The sequence below is a fragment of the Pseudoliparis swirei genome, chromosome 9, assembly GCF_029220125.1.
Source record: "Pseudoliparis swirei isolate HS2019 ecotype Mariana Trench chromosome 9, NWPU_hadal_v1, whole genome shotgun sequence".
NCBI lineage: Eukaryota > Metazoa > Chordata > Actinopteri > Perciformes > Liparidae > Pseudoliparis > Pseudoliparis swirei.
Window position 1 is genome coordinate 7,270,094 of NC_079396.1, and position 26,189 is coordinate 7,296,282.

Here is a 26,189-nt window from a genome sequence, read left to right on the forward strand (position 1 = left end):
GCTCTGAGTCTGCGCCACTATATATATATATATATATATATATATATATATTCTTGGATTGAGCTTTTACATTCTGGTAGCATCCGCTGCAAAAAGGACATTTACTAGACTTTGACACTTAAACGGTATGTCCATCGATTTCCCGTCACATCTCGGTGCTTTACAAACGAACTAAATATGTCCCAGTCGGTTGTTAACTCGTTGTGTCGCGCAGATGCGGCTCATAACCGAGCGTCCATATTTCCCAGGACACTTGAAGACAACGGCATTTATTCATCGCTGACAGCTGCAGTAGTTGATGCCATGACGTCTTCCCTATTGGATCGGGAGGATTCAACCAAACTTATCGCAGCCACGACTGCGTCAAGCTCAACAGAAACACCCAGAGTAAAACAGGAAGTCGTATGGCTTTCCTAGAAAAGGAGTGTGCCTATGTTATACGTCACGCATACACACATTATATATTAAACTAGTCTACGCTGAATTATGAATATGTTGCTGTAAAATAAAATGGGCATTTACTGACCAAATACAATGGATGTCGACTACCTCCAACTTCGTGGATTTAATTTGAATTGGTACATAGTGTGTAGCTGTTAGTAACAGCCTGTTACTATAAAATACCTTATCCTGTATTGACAGTGAAGCAGCGGATAGGAATTCACACAAGTGTGTCTGTCATTCAACCACAGCACCATCTGCAGTTTTGAACGAAAAGACATTTGCCACTAAATCCATAAACGAATGTAACAAATGAAAGCAACTCAACAATGTACATGCTTAACTTGAAGACAAAACATCCATTGTGTATTTTAAACGTCCAAAGTTGCAGAAAAGGGAAACATAACAGGTTTTGCGAGCGGAAAGGGTTTTATTTTGGAAGTTTTAACCGGAAGTCTTGTATGTTCTGTCCGACTTGACACGAGCTGTCCGGAGAAAGAGGACGAGGAGTGTTCTGCTGTACTTTTTCTCTAGTCAATGGACACTCTCTTTGTTGCTGTTTGTGTCGTTATTGGCACAGCGGACGCGGTCTTTTGCGCTGAAGAGTTAATTTCCCCAGAGGTTACACACCGCTGGACGTGGACTCCCACCGCCTGGACTAACTCAGACTGATAAACCTCTCCGGGGCTTTGAACGCCGCGAGCGAGCGGAGTCTGATTTAATGTTGTTTTACATTTTTAACTAAGGAAAACAAGGAAAGAACAATATTCTACTATGAAGAGGTAAGTTACGAGACAGGCGACTTCAGTTATTGCATCTCCCCATGTGATGTTATGGTGGTCGGTTGTGATATCTTATCACGCAACTCGTCGGACTCCGTCTGTGTCTTTTCTTTTCTACCGTTTAGTCAACGCAATGCACGAGTTCACGTTAGAGTGTTTTGCTCCTTTCGGTAACCCAGTTACATGGTTCCTATCCGTAATACTTGTGTGGAGTTATCTCCGCTCACGTTACACTTTTAAGTCACTTTGAGGGTTTTCTCTCCACATAGTGGGGACATCGTCGTTATATTTAACACTACATTTAGGGGGACCAGCAAGCTACTAAATAGCTAATTTGGCATTTGTGTTGAGGCCGAATTACAGGACATTTAACCCTAAAGAGTCAGGGGAGCGAGGGAGTTCCACTTCTATGAAATGAGACTCTGCAATATGGAATAATATTTTAAGATTTCTGTAGTTTTTCAAGGGAGTTTGGTTTCCTTCACATGAGTTTTCTTTTTTCTACATGCGTGTAACAGTAATGGCATGCCAGGATTTAAGCAATTCATTCTACTCATTGAAATCTGAATGCAGACAGTACAGCTTCTGCATGGAAATCTGAATGCAGGTGTTGTAAAATGTATGAAAAGCAGTTAAGTTAATTAATATCTGACTTCAACTGCAGGCATCTGAGTCCCGTCAGATACAAAGAGTCCAATTAACTCCAGGAACACTGCTGAATAATATATTTGCATTGATTTTGATTAAATAGCTGTCTTTGTCTGAGTTTATGAGATACTCTTGATCCATCTTCAGCACAAAAATTATGGAACTTGTCAAGTGGCCTGTCAATCTTTCAGCAGATACCTCCAAATGAATGTTTTGTTGCACACAGCTGCTCTGGTGGCTGGTGATGGATCAGTCACTTCATCATTGGCGAGTTCTTTTTCCCCGCTGACATTTAGCAAAACCCACCTTTTTTCTTTTCTCTTTCCTTGTTGATTATAGCTTCAACTGTCATTGTTGAGGAGGGTGAAGCTCAGCCGCACACCACCTCACACAACGTGTTGTGTCACGCCGTTTCTGTGGGCGTTTTATGGCAGCTTTTGAAGGTGTAATTAGGTTTTTGATTTCGCTGCCAAGCTTCATTCGTTCGCTTGTCTGGTTTCCTTGTAGGTGAGTCAGTGAGTGTCACAAAACTACAAGTTATTGGGCTTAGTTGACAGCCCAATAACTGTCAGTGAAGTGCATCAGCTTTCTTGCTTAATATCAGGCGTGCATCACTGGCAGCTGTGGGAAAGGGGAAGCTGAACACTTTAGATAGATAGATAGATAGATATATACTTTATTAATCCCCAAGGGGAAATTTGTCGTGACAGTAGCAGCAACACACAAGAGTAAAAACAAAACACAAAATATAAGAAACAGGGATGAAACGGGTTGGCACATTGTTATTGTAACTGGGAAGTAGCTGCCTTATTTATGCATCTACTGTGTCTAAGTGACAATGTTTGATCACCAGTATGGAAGATCCAAACACAGCTCGGATCAATGGGTTTTCCGACTGGGTGCAAATCTCTCTGCACCGTCATTGTGGACAGTCGGCCCGATCCTTCATCCTGCACCGGAGGAAGTTCAACTCGTGCTTTTCCTGTGCGACAAATAGTGCATTTGGGTCAGTTTTGGTCGACGCATTGTCACGGCGAGGTCCGTCTATGATCGAGCAGCATTCCAGTGCACACACACATTAATTTGATTTAGGTCAGAGCAAACAAAAGGCGTCACTCGCAAAATGACTGACCGACTGTCTCCAGTTAAATGTATTCCACGACACCCCCCCCCCCCGCCCCCTCTTGTACAGCTCTGAAGGAATGCAGTTCTATAGAGTTCTTATGATCGCGAGCTGTGCAGTGGAATTTTACCCCGTCTCCCCTTCTCCGCGTTCCCTCGGCCCTGATGTGCAACGTGTCCAAATGGTTCTGTTCCGGGGACCTGGGGGCTGCTTTACAAGAGTGTACACTGGCCGCATTGATGTTCACGTGGGGAATATCAGTCCGGCTGGGTGATGATGGGGATCTTTACACCGAGTCTCAGTGTTTGTTCAGACCTTCGATAATAGCTCCATAGCATACATATTCAAATCCTCTCACAAGTGCATCCATTAATCAGGGTCCCACAAAGTTTTCATGTGGCGTCTGATAAATAGCGGAGCTATTTGAGAAGTTTATATTCCACTCGGGGGATAGGTGTGGTTCTCCATTTGTCACCTCATTGTCCCTGCCTCTCCATGTGTGCCTTTTAATAATTGTGTGTTGTCTTGCCTTCCTAAATTCTTTCGAATCAACTAAAATGATCAAAATTCTTCCCTCCGGTCACCTGAAAGACAGCTTTGCAAAAACATCAAATTGGTTTCAAACCTTTGCTCGATCGTTGGCTTTTTTGTGCTCTGCAGTTGAGGCCGACAGTGACGGAGAAGAAATAATTCCCCAGAGGCCAGAGGAGGGTGTTTGGTGCGGTTCAGGACACGCAGCAGCAGAAATCTGCCTCCTGGTCATCGTCTTTCCTTATTGTGTGGAGTTATTTTTGGTAACCGACCCCGACAGGAGCTTGTCCTTCCTGACCGTCACTCGGTCCCTCCCTCCAAGTCGCAGACCGCTTCAGATGTGCACCGTTTAAAAAGCATCTGTGTCCTCCTGTGTTGCTTCAGTGACTCTTTGACCCTTCTGCGTGCTGCCCAGGCTTGTTTTTAAGTGCAATGATTGATGGGTAATGTTTGTGTCTGTTCTTCTTTTTAGGTTTGTTTACAAGAGGAGACAAGGGAGGGGAAGTGACACTCCGATAGCACAATAAGAAGCACAAAGACGCAGATCGGTTGCAACCCCAACCCATAGGGACGCTGCTGCTTTTACTCATTGTTTCTGGATTTAATTGGGAACGGATTCCCTTGCTTCGCCCATCTGTCTTTTTCAAAGAAATCCCTGATGCATTCTCTTGCCCCCTCTCAACATGCTGGCTCTGAGGCTGGGGCAGGGCAGGCGAGAGGGTGGTGAAGTCGATCGCCTGCAGAAAGTGGACACTGTGGCTCGGCAGGGCCGCCAGTCAGGGAGGCCCCCTTCTCAAGAGCAGACCAGCAACATCAGGGAGAAGATCTCCCAGTGGGAAGGTCGCAGCCAGGATGCCGGGGCGAAGGCACATCCTCCGACCGTATCCCGAACTCTGTCCGGAGATCAACTGGGCAACGGATGTTCCAATGAGGGGTCGGGAGGGGGGCTTTACCACTCCAACTTTTTAACCTTGGGCTTAGATTTCCGGGTATCCGCAGCACCAGCCGGACATGGTGTGATCGGTCGGAAGTCGGAACCTGTGCAGAAATGTCCCGCTGAGTTTTCCAACACAACCCCGGGAATTAAACCACTTGCAGCACAAATGTTTGCGTCTCCCAAAGTGCAGGCCGACCCCAGAGGTAAACAAATCGCCACTGCCTACGGCGACCAAAAATCGGATCGCATCTTGGGCGTCGAAGTAGCTTCGAAGCATCTACCTCCATCGACCGATGACCAAGAAGACAACATGCCCGCGGGAAACTTCTACACTTCCCGGGGTTTCTGGCGTAAACTTGAGGGGGACCGACTGCTCTGGGAGAAAGGCAGGGGCGACGCTCAGCCTCCTCCCAAACCTATGCGGACGTTCCAGTATCGGGGAGCCAACAACGACAACGATGATGGGCACACAACACGGCGGGATGGCAGATCCTCTCATAGCAACCACTCCAACGCGAGGAGTAGGAGGGTAGCCCACCCACCTAGCTTCCCACCTCCTCCATGTCCTGTAGCGAAGACTAACGGGCTTTCAAGGCATAAAAAGAACAGGTGAGTCAATGCAGTGAAAGCAGAGCACTTTAAACAGATGGGTTTTCTCTCAAGGCTCTTTATTTGATCCTATAGAATTAGGAAATTCACTAATGCACATCCTGCTTTCGACTTCGTCTATCTGCAGTGCCTTTTTTTGGGGGGCATTTCTGTGGAGGAAACAGAGTCTTAATTGTTGGCCGACGTCCTGGTGTGATGTCACATGATATCTGGCAGCATTGTTCTCCATTATGTGTATGTGGCCTAGTTCCTCTGCAGCCGCGGGTCAGAGGTCGTCATCTACACGCACACACACGCCCTCTCGCACTTGCTCGTGCTCTCTCTCTCTCTTTCACTGGAGGCGAAGCAAAACAAAACATAACTTGTAACCCACGTAAACATTGAGATCAGGACTTATTGGGTGGCCTGACAACTAATAATGCGGTTCTCTGCCTCGTTGGTGTCTGTCGTTCTATTGAAACACTGTCCAGGAGTTGTTGACCGAATATGATAATACAATGCAAACAGTCACATTTTCAAATAAACAATTGAGCCGACCCCCATTGAGGTATGTGTATGTGTGTATATATATATATAGGTATGTATGTATGTGTATATATATATGTATGTATGTATATATATATATGTTTATCCATTCGTCAGTATCACGCTGTACAATTAAACCACAGACAACATTGTCCACAATACATAATAAACTGGGTCAGTTCATGATGTTGGCTTCCCAATTCAACCTGGGATGAAGTCTTGTGTATCAGAATATAAGTGAAGATAGACACCTAATTGTCATAATGACAGCTGTCGCATTGCCAACTGCCATGTCTGTCTAAATCCTGTCACCGTCTTCTTCCTCGTTCTGTTTTTCATAACAACTTTTGTACCAGATGCTCAGTCATTTCCTTTCACTCTAGTTTATCGCACTCTCTCTCCGTCTTGCTGCGTTTGATATCAACCATGTGGAATTTAGCGGCGGGACGCTGACATGAACGTGATACAAGAGAGCGAACTATAGCACGGTGGCTATCTTTAGGACGGCAGCGAGGCCCCCTCTCTTTCACTGCTTCCCTTTCCCTCCCCACCAAAGGAAGTCCTTTGAGTACGAGGATGCGGCGCGTCTGACGGCGAAGCGAGACCCGCTGAGAGGCGAGGATGGACACTCGGGCATTTACCACGCCTACTCCGACGACAATATCTACGAGGACATCGTTTGTAAGTTAAACTCGCCACGCTTTTTGATCCCCGCTCTGACTGTCTGTCTACTGTGTGTGAAACTGCTTCGCGCAGCACTGGTTTTCTTTTAAAAAGAGACAAAGACAAGAGGTCGTACGGACGTCAGGGTGCCTGTCACTGGCTCAATGCCCCATTTTGAATCTTAACGGAGCCTGTTCAAGAGTGGATGCTGTAGTGTACAGGGACCAGTTAGTGAACTAATCAGGAAACATCACTGAAGAGCATTTGGGAAAAATACCTGTATCCAACAGATGTTACAGTTTCTGAAATATTACAACATATTAAGCATTAAAATCAAGATTTTAAAAATCAGGAGAAGTAGTGAAAAAAACATCGTTTTTTAAAACATCTGCATCAGCTGTTGCAGAGTTAAGTAACACTCAATGGTAGATTTGGACACATGGTGGTACTGCAGTAAAGTGAAAAGTATCTCGGTCTAGATGTGCAAAGATTAGGTGATGTCCCAGTCGGTTACCAAACTACTTTGATAATCAATTGATTGTCTAGTAATTAGTTGCAGCATGTGCTTTTCTTTGTTACGTCAGATATTAAACTAATTGTATTTGGACTGTTAGAATAAAACAAGTTATTTTAATACATGATGTGTAAAGTCCAAAATGAAACACAGGTTTTTATTATTTTCACAAACCAAGAAAATAATTGATGAATTAATTGATAGTGAAAATAACTGCCATTGGAAATGATTACGAATGACTTTTTATTTGTTTTTATACTCACGAAACATCCAGTCACCCCGTCTTATCTTTTCCCATCACTCTGTCTCCCCCCTCCCAGGTGAAGTGACCAGAGATCGCTCCTACGAGGATGTCAAGCTCTCTCCCATGTGTCTCCCTATCAGAAGGCCTAATGGCCCAAAGGTATGGGAAGATATGCCATTTATGCCTCCTTTTCACGCTACGGAAATATTTAGTTGTTGTTAATTGGTGTAGTTTGATACGACCGATCTTTTTCTTCCAGCTTCCCCCGAAGCCCCAAACGCTGCAGGGCTACGCAAGCAGAGTGGAGAGGAAGAGGTTTCAAACGGTGGCACCATCCATATCCTCAACACTTGCAGAGACTCCCAAACCGGCTGCACCGCGGCGCTCGAGCACGCAAAAAATACAGCGGATGCCTCAGGTAAATGATGAATGGATTACGACGTTGACCGATTGCCTGAGATGTTTAGTGTTTACGCTTTTCGGGTTGACTGTCCGGCTGCCTGGTCCATTCACATTACCTCAGGAACGCCTCAAAGAAATTTCTTGGCACAAGCATCCACCTGGACCTGAGGTCAGACTGATTCCAACTCGATGGTCAAGGGTCACTGTGACCTCACCGAAACCTTTTTTTTGGCCATAGATCAAGAATTCAAGTGAAAATTCTGAATTTCTCCGCAAATATCTAATCGGATAAAATTCCGGAGACATGGATGCAAACTGCTGCTTGGTTGGTTTGTGCCGGCGCACGTTCTTGCGGTGGCAATTCAAGTCGACAGGCTTGTTGAGCAGGAAGGAGAGGGAAGCTGACAGAAAACGGATAGTGGTCGAGCACCAGATAATGGTAGTGCCAGGACTCATGGCAGTGCAGGGAGCGTGGCCAGGGGGAAACTCTAACGATAAGGTAGAATAACACAACAGAGATGTTAACATATTGAACACATGTGTAAAGGTGATGACGAGAAAAGGATCATAGCCTTAAGACCCACGGTACACGTGTGCTGTGTGCACCAGCAGGTTCGACAAATGCCCATCAACATTATTTTTAGATGTTTTATTTTTATTTTGTTTACCTTGTTGACCTGATTGTTTTCAATTATGTTACTTTAAAATATTATAGAATGAATAGCCTGAATATTAACTACATAACAAAACATTTGCTATAGTTATGTAATGCTGTCTTTGAACTATTTTAGATCTTTCACAGAGGTGGTAACATTAAGAAAATGGGCAGAGACATAATTATGTGTTTTTCTGCTCAACAACTTTAACCCTTGTGTTGCCTTCGGGTCATTTTGACCCGATTCAATATTGAACCCTCCTGTCGCCTTCGGGTCAATTTGACCCGATTCAATGTTTAATGTCGGTGTTCTTTCGGGAGTCAACAAACAAACATAAAGTACCTCACACGTAAACTTGGAAAACAATATTAATTCTAATAATTTTCTGGAGATTTTAATAGCTGGGGTCATATTGACCTCAAGGGTAAAATATGTTAGTAAATATAAAGGTAACAGGAGGGTTAAACATTGAATCGGGTCATATTGACCCGAAGGCGACAGGAGGGTGAAACATTGAATCGGGTCAAATTGACCCGAAGGCAACACAAGGGTTAACGTTAGCTTAGTTGGGTAATTTTACTTTCTGACCATGCACTGACATACAAAGTCTGTCCTCTTAAAGATAAGTTCCGGGTTCCGGCATGTGTTTGTTTGTGTGTAGAGACCAACTCTATTAATGTGCCTAAGTGGACTTATCCACTACTCAACTGTGTTCTTTCACAAAATTAACAAAAGAAAAAGATCTATAATATAATGAAGTACTTGGTAGCTTGTTATGTCATGATTCCCAGTAATCCTGATTCTATTATGGCTGTGAAATGACGGGTCTGACGAGTACCTGTGTGTTCTACTACGCAGTATGTCAACAAGATCGAGACCATCTTTGATGACAAGCGCGGGAGAAAGAGGGTAAAGAACCAGGGAGTCTCAGTGCGAGGTAGAACACACACACACACACACACGCGCACCTATACACACACACACCTATACATACACCTACATCTACACACACACACACACACACACACACACATGTATGCATGCAAACACACACACACACACACACACACACAGACACTGTCAAATGTCACTGCCATCATCACTTTAGTAAGATTAAATTGAGCCTCTGTGGAAATACCCAGCTTTTGATGGTACACATAAGGCCAGCTGCAGCAGGCAAATCTGCTGATTATGAAACAAAGGCTGACTGTCTGCATCTGATTATGGCTTTTCAAGTATTTTCCATTCCTCTGCTTTTCCCTAATCCCCCCCCCCCCCCCCACCTCATTCTCTAATTCACATCCACAACAGAGGAGACCAGTGGGACAGAGAGTGACCCCGAGGACAACAGCAAAGGTATGGTGGTAGAGTTGATGTCTATAATATCTCTTCACGGTAACTCTCAGGCTAATGCTTAGAGGTGCATGTGGGAAATCCTAGTTTGGTCGAAACTGTGACCTGATGATGGCTCTAGGAGTCTAGATTCACCAAAGTGTTGACAGCTCCTCCTCTGGGGAACATCTGTCTCTACCAGACAACATCCATCCAACAACCATATGATAATCCACATAACAATACTTGTCTGGATTTATCAGTGTGGACTCAAGAGGTGGGCATTGCCATCCTTAAAGCCACGCATGGCAACTGTTGCTTCTGTTAAGCCATCTCAGGAAAAACAAATAAAACCAAAGACCAGCCAAGCAACATCCTCTTTGCGTGAGAGGCTTGGGGGAACTATTGTTTAACCATTAAGTAATTCAAATAAAACTACTGCTGTAAATTACAGTTATCCACGCCCATTGTTGTGGTCTCAGTCATTGTTGTCTGTCTTACCAGCGGTTTCTTAACAATTATACTTTCCATTTATTGATGTTCAAAAATCCTCATAGTGCTCCAGCATTTAGCTTGTAGTCTCATTGTGTGGTGTCCAGCAGGTTCCAGGAGGTCAGTTTACATCCAGTCTACACTGAAACGTCGGCCGGGTTACCGCACCCTGGAGAAAGACCTGATCCAGCTGCAACAGCAGCAGCTCTTCCAGATCTTTGTGGTGGTGTCGCTGAGAAAAGGCTCCCCGGGAAACAGCTACTCCCCTGAAATCACGCAGCAGTTCCCCAAACTGGTTAGAATGAGTTTTTAACATAATCTCACCCTTCTCCCAGGCAGAGGACATAACTGTGGTTTATTCATACTGCTTTTGGTATTCTGTGGAAATAAGACAATATCATGTCCAAGGTATAATATTGTTTGGCAGATTCAAAGGAACATGCCTCTAATCTAAAGCAATGAGGAATATTGTAATTGTTTCATTTAAATCAAGAGCATCATAAAAGCAATTGTTTGTTTTTTCTCTTGACATATTCATTTTTAATTATATTTATAATATTGTCATTTTAAAGTTGGCCATTTAGATTTAGTCTCAGGCACCTATATGGTAACATACTGATTGCTATTTGAAAATGATTTAGAACAAGTTGTTATGTAAAAATTCTACACCCAGCATTAGACATTCCTAATATATCCTACCTAATTAAAAATAAGTTATATAAAATCATAAGATATTATAATGCAATTATAAGATAATTCAATTCAAGGAAGCCATTTGGAGGAGGCACTGCTGTAAATGGATTCCCTTGTTTCAGTTTGAGAAGTCATCCCGGATCTCCAAAGAGGCAGAGGATCAGCTGAAAGTCATTCCAAACTTCTGCTTCCCCGACTCACAGGACTGGAAGCCCTCTGCACACATGCCGAGGTAAACACACGGACACCAGTAATATTGTTAAAAGCATGCTCGATTGATACAGAAGTAACTGGATCACAAGGGTTATGCCAATGGCACAATGGCAACACAATACTGTATTCTTTTTTTTCATGTCTGTATTTGCTTTTGTTGTCAATACACATACCTTTTATGTAGTCTAATGCATGCTGTCCAACTTTTCCTTCCGGAACAGTGTTTAGCTTTAGTTCTTGCACTGTAATTATCAGTTGTATATGTTTAAATACTGCCATCTCCTCTCCTTAGTTATATCCTCTGCTGTAACCCATAAATTGCTGCGAAAAAAACCAAAATTCCCCACAGGGATCATTACAATTTCACCAGATCTGATTGAGTGCCTTGGGACATTGGGCATTCTTCTTTTTTTTGTGGGTATGGTTCATTATTGTATTGTGGATTGCAAGCTCAATTTACATAGCCTCCCTGTCTTTAAACACTTACCTGTTGTGGTGCAAAAGAAAAGAAGATGCCCCGTCTATCTAGTTTCTGAATGCTCTGCCTATTGATGTTGACAGATATTTTTCAATCTCTTTCATACAAGGAATTATAAAGTTTTTTTAAATTTAGTTTGTACAATTATGGACTGTCACGCCTGTGTCTTAATGTCGTTCCGTTTACAGCGAGACCTTCTCCTTCGTCCTGACCGGAGAGGACGGCAGCCGCTGGTTCTGTTACTGCTGTAAGATCTTGGTGAGTGTGGATGTGAAAACATTAGCATCTGAATCATTGACTTGAGCATCGGTGTGCGTGTGTGTGTGTGTCGACATGGAAGCCCGCCACATGCTTACTCAACATCTCTGAGGAGATGTGAATCAGTACCGTAAACCACTTCTCAATCGATGACAGAGAGCAAGAAGAATTTCCAACTTTCCCCCCTTTTCTTTTTGTTTCACAAAAGAAAAGATCTTTTTAGGACACTTTTTAAAACATGTTTTTAACTTAAAATGTGATGTGATATACATATATATATATATATACACACACACACTTCCAATCTACCAAGATGTCATTGACAATACTTTTAAACACCATATAATGGATATACGTTATGAGAACGTGATTGTACAGTTTAGTTAAATGATGATTTTTAATGATTTTTCAGTTCTCTCTGTTGTTACCTGCTTAATGTCTAATGAAACTGTGTGTGTGTCTTTAAGCCCGTTGGAAAAGGGAAGAGGCTTCCTGAGGTGTACTGTATTGTCAGCAAACTGGGCTGTTTCAACCTCTTTGCGAAGGTGAGGCCACGATACAATGAATCTGCACCTAGTTTGTGCTCACAGAGGCCTTTTGTAGGGACATGAAAGGAGCTGGATTTAAACTGGAATGAGGTTACTCAAGAACATAATCTCGAGCAATCCATTGGGTGTGTTTTTCAAAAAAAGAAACTGTAATGCATATGGCCGTGTCACGCCCGTCTTCCAGTTGGTCGATTGAAATTTAAGTGTGGATATGGTCCAAAGGAGAGGAAAGTCAAGTTACTTCTTTGCGCTGACATTAACAAACACTTGTTCTTGCAGTAAACAGTGATTATCCGTCTCCATCTGTCCAGATTTTGGAGGAGGTTGAAAGGCGGAGGGAGATCTCCAAAGCGCTGGTTTACCCTTTTATGCGTAGCGTGATGGAGGCCCCCTTTCCAGCCCCTGGATGCACAGTCACCATCAAGAGCTTCCTCCCCGGCTCTGGAAGTGAGGTAACCCTGAAACCAAGAGGGGAAAGCGCTAATTAGTAGTTCTGTTCCTCCTAACCACTCCTTCCTGAACACTCAGTGACTCAGACTGGGAGGTTAACGAAGTAAAGAATAGGGATAGCTATTTCAGCTTTGAATGGTACATGTCGGGACAGCTAAAAGTATTATAACAGTCAACAATAATCTATTTAGTCATTACTGTTTGCAGACTCAAAATAAGAAGGCAATGCTTCCCACAACTCTCCGACTCCACTTTAAGCATTTAGGAGGCCCTGAAGACACTTACTTAAGGCTCCACTTCTGCAGTTTAAAGAAACTGCATCTTCCACCTGGACGTCTTCAAAGAATCTGGTTTTGCTTGACTGCACAAAAGGTTGACTTAATTAAAAAAGTAATTAAAGCCTCAACATTTTCCTTTAAAGTTGTTCAAGCTCAACATAACTGTGTTCAACAACTCGTGCCAAAGCATTAGGTTGACTTTAAAAAGTCACTTCAGACAACGTAAAGAAAAAAACGGACTTATGTTAAGTAAACATAAAAACGTTAACCTTACAGCTTGAGGCCGTTACTAGGAAAATATTAGAAAACCATTTGTCTTAACCATTTTGAGTAAGCTGAACCACAACAGTGTAAGCTGTGCACATTTCTTTTTGAGTGTTGGTCGTCATTGCATGCAGGTTGTAAAACTGTAAAACATACGCTAGTGTTAGTCTAGTCATTTTATCATATTTGTTAAAGCTGTGGCAATATCCTGGCGGAGTGCAGGGACAGTCCGTGTGGACCAGCTCGTCTGCAGTTCCACTAAACTGGTCACCGTGTGCTCTTGTTGCTCTGCCAGGTGCTGACTCTGTGTCGACCGGTGGACTCCCGGCTGGAGCACGTGGACTTTGACAGTCTGCTGCAGTGTCTCAGTGTCGGGAATCTCCTGCAGGTGTTTGCCTCCCTTCTGCTCGAGAGGAGGGTCATCTTTATCGCTGACAAACTCAGGTATCACCTTGGTAACACAAAGCCATATACATACTGTGTAAATACATAAAGTGGACATGTGTTAAAAGAAGAATGTGAGCTGCAATTATGTGACTCCCTATTGGTGTGTGTTAATGCTGGATTACATCACGAAGGCCCAGCTGTGTTATTTATGTGTGTGTGTGCCTTGGCCTCAATGCTAATCTATATGGCAAAGTCCCAAGTCAAGTCAGGTTTTATTTGTACAGCCCACTATCACTGAGGGTTTCTCAGTGGGCTCTACTGGGCCCCAGTATCCTGGTTCTTATTTAGCAGGACTTCTCTCGGTTGAATAGATTACTTTATGATGGAAACTGCATCCTACAATAACTGCATTATGTCCCGCAATCCCTTTAAAAAAAAATGTTTTTGTTTTTGGAGAGGAGAGCCATGAACTGTTTGCTGAAAGCTCTTACAGTCACTTTGAGAATGTGTTGGAAAAGATTCAGAAGCGTGCCTGCTCGCGGTATTTACAGGAAGCTCTGATTCATACCTTTTATGTCATGTGATCCTCGTGAAAACCGAATGGTGTTTTAATCTTCTCGCCCCCCCCCCCCCCCCCCCGTTCACCAGTGTGTTGTCTCGGTGTAGCCATGCGGTGCTGGCGCTGCTGTACCCCTTCACCTGGCAGCACACCTTCGTGCCCGTGCTACCGGCCAGCATGCTGGACATCAGCTGCTCCCCCACCCCGTTCCTCATTGGGGTGCTGGCCCCTTGCCTGCCACAGCTGTTGGAGCTGCCTATCGAAGAGGTCGGTCCAGTCCCTATTCGGTTGAAAATGTTTTAAAATCGCCCTCTGTGTTTTTTAAAAGACAGCTCTGTCTGTATAGAGGGTTTAGTGCCGTCTATTTGCTGCATGTAGTGAATGAATCCCAAACAGAACCATTACGTAACTCACCATTTGAGAAACGCCCTCAAGGGACCGTTGCTCAGGCTTACTGCTCCTTTTTTTTTTCTTCCTTGTTGCGAAATAGTGAACTCATGCAGTCACTAACTGTCATTCTTTCCTCTCGTTGTCTTCCCAGGTGCTCATAGTGGATCTGTGTGCAGACAAGTTTGTTATTCAGGTGTGTACACATAGCAGCCTATGATAGGAATGATAGGTGTGGTCCCGTGGAGGGGCCGGCGGCTCTGCCTACACTTGTCCCTTGTTTGCAGGCAGAATATTTTGAGGGCGACAGGAGAAAACTATGTTACGGCTGATTCATATCAGTAATGGTCTATTCAATGACTGATGAAGGCGATTGTTTTGTTCAGCTGGGTTCATATTTATGTGCGTCTTCTTTCCTATTTGACATTTCGTTTAGCTTCACCTTTTGTTCAGGCGCTGTGTTTTTTATTTCTTCTCTCTTTTGACTAGACGATAACGGGACATGCAGTGACCGGCTTTCCACCCGCTCCGACATTAGCTGTTTTTAAATACAGAGCTGTGATTTCAATATTGCTGCCAGCCTCCCTCCTCAGCGTGGGACATGAATTTAATGATGAAAGGCAGCGTCGTCTGTAGGCTGGCGACACGTGGCTGTTCTTTTGGCTGTGTTGGGTTTGAAATGGGTTGATGTCAAAATACTTCCAGATTGCCAGAAGTGCTTCACAGCATTAGGTATATGATGCATAATACCTAGACAAATAGCTACAGCTGTTTATTCACTTTGAGTGTGCGAAAGACATTTGGGATGCATGTTTTAAAACGGGCGTCATGTGACTGCTGTTGACCTTTTCTGTGATGTGTGACAGCTGGGTGATGAAGACTGCATCCTGCCCAGTAAGCTGCAGGCAGCACTACAGCAGATCCTGGAGGAGAGGGAGGATATCCTGAGACAGGAGGATGGAGACGGATGTGGAGGTCGGTACAAACAGCTGTGCTGCAGAGGCTTAAGTTTAGTCGAGTCTTCTTTTTAGGATAATGTGTTGGATAATCCGATTTGGACAACTCTGGCACAATTCATCTGTTTTGAAGTCTGTTATTAAACGTTTTGTTTTCACCCCAAAATATGTCCTGGGCAGGTCAGCAGGCTGACCTGAGCTCTCTGGTATCGGAGGGTTTCGTGCGGCTCTTCGTGGAGCTGGTGGGCCACTATCCCCTCCACATAGTCGAGTCCGCCAACGGAACCAGGGAGGTCCAGCGCGACAGCTTCCGCAAATCTCACCCCTCCCGCGGAGTCCGCCAGTTCCTGCAGCTCTTCATGGATACTCAGATGTTTGCCGGCTTCATCCAGGACAAAGAGCTGCGCAAGGGAGGAGGACGAGGTAATTGTGCCAGTCGTCATAGGGTGGGTTGTTTAAGACATAAACAAAAAAAGGATTAACTGAAACTTTTTTATCTTGCATGCTAATTTTATTATTTCTATTTAATTGCACTGATATGAGTTCTTTAAAGTTAAAACAAAACATGGAGATGAATTTTCTTCTCACTCAGTAACTACTTTTCATAATGGTATAATTAATAGGATGAAAAAATGGTATTGCCCTTTTGGACATAACTGAGGTTAAGCTTTTTACATTCAGTTCAATTCAGTTTTTTTTGTATAGCCCAAAATCAAATTGCCGTACATGACTCTGAAATCTGACATTGGATGTCTTTGCTTAATAAGATGTCTCTACGTTGTAATGTTACATATTAATGTTACGTTTATAAATGTAGTGTTTAATTCATTCATACCAAAACAGACACACAAGCTAATTTGAATGAAAGTCTGCACTGAGCTAAAAGCAATTCATTTTAAAATGGGTATAAGAAGATAACTCTTACTGTGAAGGAAAATACAAAATCAATGAACCATGTTGGTTTAAAAAACAAATTAAAATATAAACTTTGAATTTTTACTTGTAGTAAAAAAAACATGGTAGAAATACATTAAGCAGACTTTTACAAATTGGCATATTGGACATTGGCTTTGTCCTAGCCAACGAGGTTATAAAGTAGAGGCATAAATTCAGTTGGTGTAGGTATTTTCCTGCTGGTAAGTTATTAGTTATTAGCAATTTTAGTTGCACACATGCTTTAACCCCTCCAACTCTCTCCCAGGTCTGTTTGAGGTCCGAGTGGCCGAGTATCTGGCTTCTTACCCTGAGCCGGAGCCAAGTGGTGTGAACAAATTCCTTAAAGGATTGGGTAAGCGTTGCTCCGTCATCAAATGTGCACGTATCTAATTGTTCAACAGCTAATTGGTTTTATTTCTTTTTTCTTTTTAGGGAACAAGATGAAGCTCCTACAAATGAAATGAAATCCGACCAACAACTTGTGGTTTTGAAAAGAAAGAGCAGAAACATGTGCTGGTGCTGGACTTGCTGAGGAATCAGTTGAATGTGGGCGGGAATCTCGTCCCTGGACGTGAATGGGACAGCGCAGCGTTTTGGTGGGAGAGGACCAGGTTTATTTTAGAGCCACATATGCACGTCTGAGAGCAGCGCACTTTTTAAACTGGAAAGGCCATGTCTCTTTTATAATGATGAAATACGGCCCAGTCTCTTTGGAGAAACTGCAAAAATAAAACTAAACATTCCAGCTCCTTAACCTTTAGTTATCAGCCTGAGCAGGCAGGGTTGTAACTATTTACTATACTTCTTTTTGTGTAGACGGGCTGAATCTATGGGAGAAAACATTTCCAGTCAACGTGTTCTTTTTACAGTAAATCTAACAAGTAAATGTACAATTTCAATCTTGTAAGTACTTTACAACTAAAACACATCTGTGTGGTTCCAAACTGATGCCTGCTTTTATACATTTGAATGTATTCCATGACCTATGTTGCGTTTCCTTCTGCACAAACTGTACACTTTTGTTTACTGCGTGTGTTTGTTTGATTGCATTTCAGATCAAGTAAGTTTGTTTCCTCTGATCAGAACATTTCAAAGTGTTCGGACTGCAGGTCAAACCGTGTCAATCAAAATGAGTATTAACAGTTATGCTGCGTTCACACTTAAAAGCGTTGCAAATATTCGCACCGCTTTTGGTGTGAATGCAGTATTACACACAGAAATTAGGTCTGGTTTTTCTTCTGTCCTCGACTTTCTCCTTTTTAACTGGAGTTGTAAATATGTTTTTATTTTTATTTTGCACAATGTTGAGAACCAGTGTACAGTATTTTGAATATTTTTTTATAAAATTATGATGTGTCCTAAATGGGTTCACTAGGACCGCATTTAATGAGTGACTATGCTTTGAAAACTAGGTTATAAAGTGACACTAAACAAACTTGTGTGAGAGCTCAACATCTGCAAATGGAGGCAAAGGGAAACATTGTCACCGCATGCAGGGCATTTAGAAAAACAACAACAAAAACTGTCAAATACAGGAAACAACCAGATACAGAAACACACCGCAAGTCGCAAAGACAGCGAGGAAATGTTGGGATGGCAAATGTGGGCATGATGGCGGAGCAAAGCCAAAGACTCCGGGGAGGGTCTCAGACAAAAAAATTTAACGCATACTGACTTTATTTTGACCTGATACACTGATTTTTTGGGACACACTGTGCTAGGATTTCTTTACCCGGCATTGTAGAATATGACTTTTTGATAACTTTTTTTTGACCACCTAACTTTACTATGCTCCTTTTCCGTTAGCTGGAGCTGTGTAACTGCGGGCTCGCTGACTCAGACTGTGCATTTACTAAAAGGCCGTGTCTCTCTTTGAGGCCAGGCCAGGGACCATAAAACACACATTCCCAACCTAGTAGAAGTAACAATACCCTCAGCAGGGTTAGTCGAGCCAGGAGCCTCAGACTGTTGAGCCTGTGACCTGGAGCATTTGCACCCTAACCTCTAAATAGTAATGCTTATTACTACTTACAATAAGAGCTAACCTTATTTGGTACTGTAGCACCCTGTAGCCACAGAGACCCGGTTCAAACACCGTAAAGGCAAGTATGCTCAAAAGGCTGCGTTCTTTTGACAGTACCAACTTTATTTGGACAGTATAAAGATTTGGTTTAACCCGTAACAGCTGGTTAGGCAGGTAGGAGGAGTTCAGACGGTGGGCCATGATAGGCACCGCAAACAACTTAAAGAAAAGTAAGAACCTTTCCTAATCTGATGTGAGGTCCTGGGACAGGGATGTTGTATGTGTACAGATTGTCAAGAGGCTAATTTGTGATATTGGGCTGTATAAAATAAACTGAATTGAATTGAAAAAGAACAAACAAAAGACCAAGGCAGTGTCCCAATAACTACAAAATAAATAAAAGGAATATAATTAATCACAAATAACTGCCAACAAAGAAAAGACAAACTCCATAAGAAGCTACTTCAACCCACCAGCAGGAGGGGGTCAGTCAGTGCAATCAATCGGAACGTCATTGGTTTACAGTTTACAGTCAAAAGAGCATCAGTGGCGCCACCTGAAGGCCAGATTCTGCGTTCTATGAGGAATATCTTTATGGTGCCTTCAGGTGGTCAATCTGCAGCGGAATAACCGAATCGGGCAGTGTGGATAATGGTGCACCTAACTGGCCAAACTGAGGTAGAAGCAGCAGACTATTGTTATTATTTTAAAAAATCCCTCTATAGGTTTACAATTTAACATACTACAGTACAAATACAATGAATATGGCTTATCTAAATGTACATGCAGAGATATATCCATACGGCTAAAACAGGCAACAACGACCTAACAATCAATTGACTACTATAAACAATGTGAGACATCTTAGAGATCATAGAGATGTGAGGGTAGCTGTGCTCTCCATGTTTCAGTCTGATACAATAACTCACGGAGTCAACTCCTCAAACATGTTCACACAACACAGAGCTCAATCCTTCTTGAGACCAAAGTACAACATTATGATGATGTGATGTAGTCAGAGGGCTAATAATCTTGAGTGAACACCGTAGAATGAGAGGCAGAGTAATGGGTTCACCTTTCTACCACTAAATGGCACTATACCAAACCTCGGTGATTGATTTGTCACACTTAAATCCAAGAGCACAGACCAGAGGAATTGGTTCTATTTACTTATTTGCTACCATGTTACCTGTCTCGTGACCCCTCAGAGTGACCTCTGGACTTGGGTTGGGAACCAATGCAACAGATTACCAGCTCTTTAGCATGTTGGATAAACCAGCATGGCACTGTCTCATAAAAATGAAGTTGCCATCCAATAGCACTGGTATGAAGAAGCCTGCTTTTGGTATACATTTGATTCATTTGACCTGACATCACAAAAGGTCAAAGGTTACATTTAGCCTGAGTAATAATAATAATAATCATTTATTTTATATAGCGCTTCTCAAGGCACCCGAAGTCGCTTTACAGAGTACAGAGTCCAGAGTCATACACACACACAGTCATCCCTGTGGTGGTAAGCTACATCAGTAGCCACAGCTGCCCTGGGGCAGACTGACGGAAGCGTGGCTGCCAATCAGCGCCTACGGCCCCTCCGACCACCACCAACATTCATTCACATCCATACGAACCGGGGTGAGGCTGCGGTGCATGTCTTTATGATGGTGGGGGAAACCGGAGTACCCGGAGGAAACCCACGCAGGCACGAGGAGAACATACAAACTCCACACAGAAAGGACCTGGAACGACCGGGATTCGAACCAGGGCCTTCTTGCTGTGAGGCGACAGTGCTACCCACTGAGCCACCGTGCTGCCCACCGTTCTGCCCACTAGTTTGGCCTTCATAGGGGTTTAAATGATCAGATCCCTTCCAGGTAGCATGTGTTTGTGATGCTATACAGGCAGCAGGACACGCCCCCATTTGATTAAAGTTAACAAAGTCAAATGGACTTCTGGTGGGGCTTTATGAGTCTTTATACGCCAAAGATAGGAAAACTACTAACAAATACTTGGAGAGCACTACTGTGGTCTCTAAACTAGTAAACCATAATATCCTTTTTTCTTCTTTATTTAAAAACACAGCTAATGTCTGAGCTCTATAATCACACAGCAGGAAAAGACATCAAAGATAAACAAGCAGAGCGTCAAAAACAACCTGAGCTAACCAAGTTAGTAAATCAAATAATACTAAACACCATTTTCAACATCTCTTGGAAGCCAACACTTTAATGATGTAAATCATGCGAGCAGATTAACTGCAGACGGAAGCATCAGAGGAATTGAGATACAGCAATACAATTCAAAGACAGGAATGTAATCACAATGCAATGCCACCACTAATTCTGAAGGCTTCTGCTTTTAGGGCATTATTTAACTTGTGCTTGACATACAGAATTATAAAATAGCAAAGAGTGTCTTTCTTTGCTAATCTAGAAGTGTGCAGATGTCATTGGATCAGATAGAAGTACATGTGAACTGCTGCTCTGAGCTAGACAAGGTCATGAAAGGTGCACCGTCAAATCTATTTATGTTTTTGAATGATGAAATACAGGACTATATCATGACTATATCTGAAGCATCAGGGCCATCTGACCACATGTAGATGGATGACTGAGCTGTTGTCATGTCAACAAGGTCATGACCTGTTGCTCTGAGCGAAACAAGGTCATGACCTGCTAATGTTGCTTAGTTTTACAGGAACAGCAAACTACCTCAATTGTTATTTATATAATCAGAATCAGTGTGTACAAACAGGCACGTGTTTAAAAAAAAAGAGCTTTGGGCATTTATGTACTTCAGCTGGAAAAAGCGAGACCTGACCAGAGCTCCCTTCACCCTCTCTTGCAGGAAGGAGCTTAACTCCAACCTCCTGTCCTTCAGCAGTTGGCCCATCCTGGGATCCGGGTCTCTCTGGAAGCTTTCCTCGATACTCTTTATGTTGCCTTCAAGATCCTTGAGAGCAGACTTGATTTTAGCGGTGGCGTTTGACAGAACACACGGATCTGTGCTTTCCTGACATCCCACCATTGTTTCAAAGAACTGAAACAAAAATGTTCAGTTCTCCATGGCTGCCAAAGAACCCTAAAGCTCTGACAAAAAGTGCTGTCCTGCAGAAGTTTATTATTAAAATGGCAATAGGAGTTAACCCTTTCACCTATCGTGAGGTTATCAAGACTAAACTGAGAAGGTGGTGATCGGTGAACCCAACAGGACTGATAGTGCTATTTTTTATCCTGGAACTAAGACTGTGAGAGATGTAAATCCTGTCCTTGCTGACCCTAACTCAAGTGTACTGCCTGTTTTGTGGGTGTCTGTATCTAACAGATCGAGTTGTGTGATGATGTGGTGGAGACTCTGCGCTGACTGTGGGTGTGGTTCCTCATTATTCCTGACTATGGTGAAGTCTGGAGGGCAGTTGAAATCCCCTTCGATGATCAGTTGCTCCTGATGGCAGCGCTGCAGCTCGCTTTGCAGCTCAGTCAATGAGCTCTGGCCCCTGATTTGGCGCATAAATGTTGACAAAGCAGTCGACCGAGCCCTCTTTCTCTACCCTCATCATCAGCAAACGACCCTTCACCACGTCAGTGACAGACAGAACCGTGGCATTAGCTGCTGGTCTAAACAGCACGGCTACCTGAGATTAGTGCCGTGGCTCATGGTGCAGGAGCCCTCTTGGTTCAGATTTCACCTGTAGTAATTGATAATGTAGTTATGTTAAGTTTAGTTACTTTAAGATAAATATGTTTATCAATGTACTGTAGATTACAGTGTTAAAAATGCTTAAATATGCCATTTTTGTTTTCTCATGTGACTGTGTGTGTGTGTGTGAGAGAGAGAGAGAGAGAGACAGAGGAGCGTCAGACACTACATCATGCTACTACTATTGTTGTAATGAAATTGGGAAACTTATTATTTAGAACATGTTTCTTTTTATTTACAAAATTCAAAAAGCAAAACAAAAAAAAGGATCTAAAAGTAATCCAAGGTCACAAATGATCTACAACAGGCTTCAACAAGAGCCGATCCTGAACTACAGCAGCTTTAATCTACTCCTCGGCTAAAATGGAATTCAGACAGTTGGCTCGGCTCGTCCGACCGAAGCGGTTCGTATAAATAAATATGTTTATGTAATTCAAGTAGAAAGCTGTGAAATAAAAGAGCGGTCGGTCAGCGTGTCAAACAACCAGACAATTAAACTGAGGAAACTGGCTCGCTTGCAATCGACGCAAATTGACTTTTTCTGGCGATACGGTAATGAACCACGGAATTTAAAGACAGAAGAACACTTGATATCATTACTTTCTTTCTCTTCAGATGGACTGCTTCAGTTTCTGACCCTTTACTTGAGCTTTGTTTACATGCACACAAAAGTCTCATGCGTTTACATACTTAAAGGTTTGCATCCTAATTGTGAACACACTTGTGATATTCCAACGTAGGAATCTGAGTTTAGGATGAAAACGGGTTCTAAGCTCACAGCTCAGTGTTGTGTTATTATCAATGTATCCCTGATGTCCTTTTCTAGTTTGTTTAAGGTTTCTCTTAATAAAGAGCTGATCAGACTTATCACATATGGGATATGTTAATTATGAATCCATCCTTCTCATAGATGCTAACCTGGCCTTTAATGTGTACAGTTATGCACTCATTGGTTGGTCAACATGCAAGTTCACATGTGTTGGGTCATACTCATACTCATGTAAAAAAAAAGAAAAAAATAGAAATCACAGGAAACAGTGAAAGAGTCATTTCCATCTGTCGTAACAACAATGGTAATATGACAATACAACTATTACAAACAAGATAAAGACAAGCAACTAAGGGAGAAAAAAAAAGGAAAACATTTTTCAAAGAATAAATATGCACCGTCATAAATAAATACATTTGGTAAATTCAAACATTGTAAAAAGAAGAGAACACAAAATGTGACATAAGTTAACTCAACATGACATGGAAGATAAAGCTCAGTTAAAGTTTAATGATCAGGTTTTATTCTTAACTGTGTTAAGTATAAAGCAGCTCTTTTTCAACCAAAGAGCGGCTGTATTCTTTTTTAAAGCTCCTTCCTCACCATTCTGTAAGAGAAGACTTCCCACACGAGAACAGCGCAGTTCAGAGTGGACGGTTCACGTGATCAGAGGGGATGAATTGGAGCAGCAGTGCGCTGGTTTTATGGTTAATCGAAAGGTCACGTCAAAAGGTCGCGTGAAGCTTTCCCTGCTCTGTGTCTCTTCCAATGCAGAGCAGCTGTAGAGGGAGCCTGCTGCTGCGAGTCTGCTCGACACTATTTGGTCTCTTAAGACACGCGTGGCCCTCTGCGATGGAGGTCTTCGATGTGCTGATGCACATCTCACTTTTGGCAAAGCTTCACCGTCTCGCTCCAAAAAAACATTTGGTTTCACAATGACCTCTGTTCCCAAAATGAGATGAGACAGAGAGGGAAATACAAACAGCAGAGCAATAAGAGTTTAAATATATGTATATATCTATTTTGTAATGATTCCTTTTGCAACCCTTTAGAACATGACTCACGGACACGGTAACGACACAAGCGTAACTAAAACTGGGGTTTGCAAGATTCGTTCCGCCGGGCTCGTATGAACATAAACAGTATATCGGCTTCAGTGAGTGTTTTGCATCGCTTTTAGGCTACAGTAAGACTGTGGGTGAGATTCAGAGAGCCGCAGTGACCGCCTGTCTCTCTCTCACAGTTAACATTCAGAAAGATGGAGGCAAAAAGGCATTTTCTGTTGTTTGGTTCTCCGCTACGAGGAGGACACGTCACAAGAACACATTTTGTTTGTTTTGTTCTTCTCATTTTAGGCAATGGTTTTTCTTTGAAAAGCAAATATAAAACACAAAGAAGGAAAAAAAAGAAGAACCAGTTATTTCCATGTCTGATGCCTAAATAGAAGGAGTCTTCTGAAATAAAGGCCGGGTTTAAAGGCATTTGATGAAGCATACATTCTTTCATCAGAAATTCAAGGATTCAGTAATTGTCTTTAACTTCATACTCAACAAGCCTCAACCGCCTCGTCAATAATTTATGATGATTCTTGAAGAACAAAAATGTACAATACCCCAGTCCAGGCAGTGAATTATTCAGTTCAATCACAATGTTTTTTAAAAGTTCTGTTTGATCTTTTTACCATTTGAAGAAATATTTAGCAGCAATATTCGACAACTGACAAACAATACCAACTCCGTTACTGATATTTAACTTATGCTACTACCAGCTAACTCAATTATCACCACCCTCCTCCCCTTTTTATAAGCAACTTTTTTTATAAGCAACATCTTTTTAATGAGCTGAAAAAAAGCAACAAGTCCACATTTAGCAAAGCTGCAGAGTCTCTAACATCCACACTACAACTAGTGGCCATATGTGATCACTGCAGGCCCAAAGTCCAGTGATTAGTATTTCAATGCCAGTTTTGGACAGTAACTTGGAAGCCCAAAGTCTTCTGATTTTTATTTTCTTCTTCCCTCTGGAGCTTCTTTTCCTCCCCAGGTTTCATTTTCTAAAATCCAGCATTAAGATTTGTCGCTCTGTGTCCAGTCTGTCTTCATCCCCACTCAGACTGTTGCTCCAAAGGCAATAGAGACAAATAGAGGAAACACTTCAGCAGTGACAATTGTCTTTCATTTCTTGTCCATTTCCCTCCCAGCAAACAGGATGTCATCCCACTTTGATGATTTTTAAATTGAATCAAACTTACGCTCGAACAACCGCATCATCTGTCCCTCACTGTCCCCTCACCTCAATTACATCATCGTCCGAGCTGCTGGCACTGCTGTCATTCCTGCCATTCATCAGCACTGGGCCCCGGTGGCCCTCAGACCGTGCTGAAGGGGAGAAGGAGGAAGGAGACGATGAGGAGGAACTGGAGGCAGCAGTGGGAGGGTACTGGGAGAGGAAGCTGGCTCCAGCCGGCCCAGGGGTGGCGGCTGGACCCGGCAGCCCACCGGGGAGCATCGACCCCGTGTACAGGCTGGCCAGAGACTGACTGTAAGAGAGAGGGAAGCCTGGCAGGAGCATCCCGGCCATGCCCACCATGCTGGGGCTCAGCATGAACGGCGGCAGGGCTCCAGGGACTGAACTGGTCGAAGATGATGAGGAAGAGGAGACCGCAGTCGCAGTGGTTGTTGTGGAGCAGGGGGAGGAAGAGGAGGTGGGGACGGTGCTTGCTCCGCCAAAGCCAAACAGATCTGGGTACATGTAACTGGGGTCCCTCAGCTGAGTGTGTGGGGGCTGGAAGTAAGGCGAGCCTGCCCCCATGAAGAGCGGGTGCCCCAATGACCCACCCAGCATGGCAGAGTTGAGGCCCGGAGGAGGGAGGCCGTAGCCCCCAGAGAAGGGGAAGCCTTGTGTGGCCAGAGGGGCCGAGGAGTGTTTGCCTGCAGAGGGCTGCTTACTGGGCTGCTCATCCGGGGACAGGGTGGAGGCTTTGCGTTTGGAGCCTGCTCTCAGGTCTTGGGCTACAGCGGGCTGGATCACATTAGTCACAGAGGCATCATGGTGGCTCACATTTCCAAGAGCAAAACTGCTCCCATTACTGCCGTTGGTCTGAGTCAGTTTGGGAGAAGGCAGGCTGTTCATGGCGCTCTCTGCTTCCCTCTCTGTCTGAGCTCCGAAGGCGGCGCCAGTCCCTGTGCCACCCGTGTAGCACGGAAACTCGCTGAGGATCTCTGGGCTGTCAGGGGAAAGAGGGCGTGGCTGCTGCTTCCTGTCAGATGACAGGCAACCGTTGCTGCCATTGGTTGAAGCTTCCTCTGGTAGGGCCTGCGAGTCTGAGAAGAAGAAACAGGGGGGACATATTATTATTATTATTAAAAGGAGGACACCCTTTAAATGGACTG

At 43.4% G+C, this 26,189-nt stretch overlaps 2 protein-coding genes across 6 annotated transcripts in view; one reads left to right on the forward strand and one right to left on the reverse strand.

Moving 5' to 3' along the window:
• Window positions 1-970: 970 nt before the first annotated feature.
• Window positions 971-17,688, forward strand: dennd2c (DENN/MADD domain containing 2C). 2 transcript variants are annotated; one of them, XM_056423923.1, is made up of 19 exons: window positions 971-1,223; window positions 3,998-5,071; window positions 6,153-6,277; window positions 7,094-7,176; window positions 7,277-7,435; window positions 8,934-9,012; window positions 9,387-9,431; window positions 10,007-10,194; window positions 10,715-10,824; window positions 11,472-11,541; window positions 12,009-12,086; window positions 12,401-12,541; window positions 13,377-13,525; window positions 14,117-14,294; window positions 14,569-14,610; window positions 15,281-15,389; window positions 15,551-15,793; window positions 16,572-16,658; window positions 16,739-17,688. In XM_056423923.1, exons 2-19 carry the CDS (start codon window positions 4,209-4,211, stop codon window positions 16,768-16,770), a joined length of 2,781 nt encoding a protein of 926 aa, XP_056279898.1. In that variant the 5' UTR covers window positions 971-1,223; window positions 3,998-4,208; the 3' UTR covers window positions 16,771-17,688. The 2 variants fall into 2 exon arrangements, with proteins under 2 accessions (XP_056279898.1, XP_056279899.1); XM_056423924.1 differs by having other exon boundaries at window positions 10,010-10,194.
• A 4,550-nt stretch (window positions 17,689-22,238) lies between these two features.
• Window positions 22,239-26,189, reverse strand: part of LOC130199994 (helicase ARIP4-like) — a 62,489-nt gene continuing 58,538 nt past the window's right edge. For all 4 annotated transcript variants that reach the window (XM_056423906.1, XM_056423910.1, XM_056423909.1 and 1 more), the window contains one exon: window positions 22,239-26,120. In XM_056423906.1, coding sequence (XP_056279881.1) covers window positions 25,075-26,120 — 1,046 coding nt within the window. In that variant the 3' untranslated portion in view covers window positions 22,239-25,074. The remainder of the gene's footprint in view (window positions 26,121-26,189) is intronic.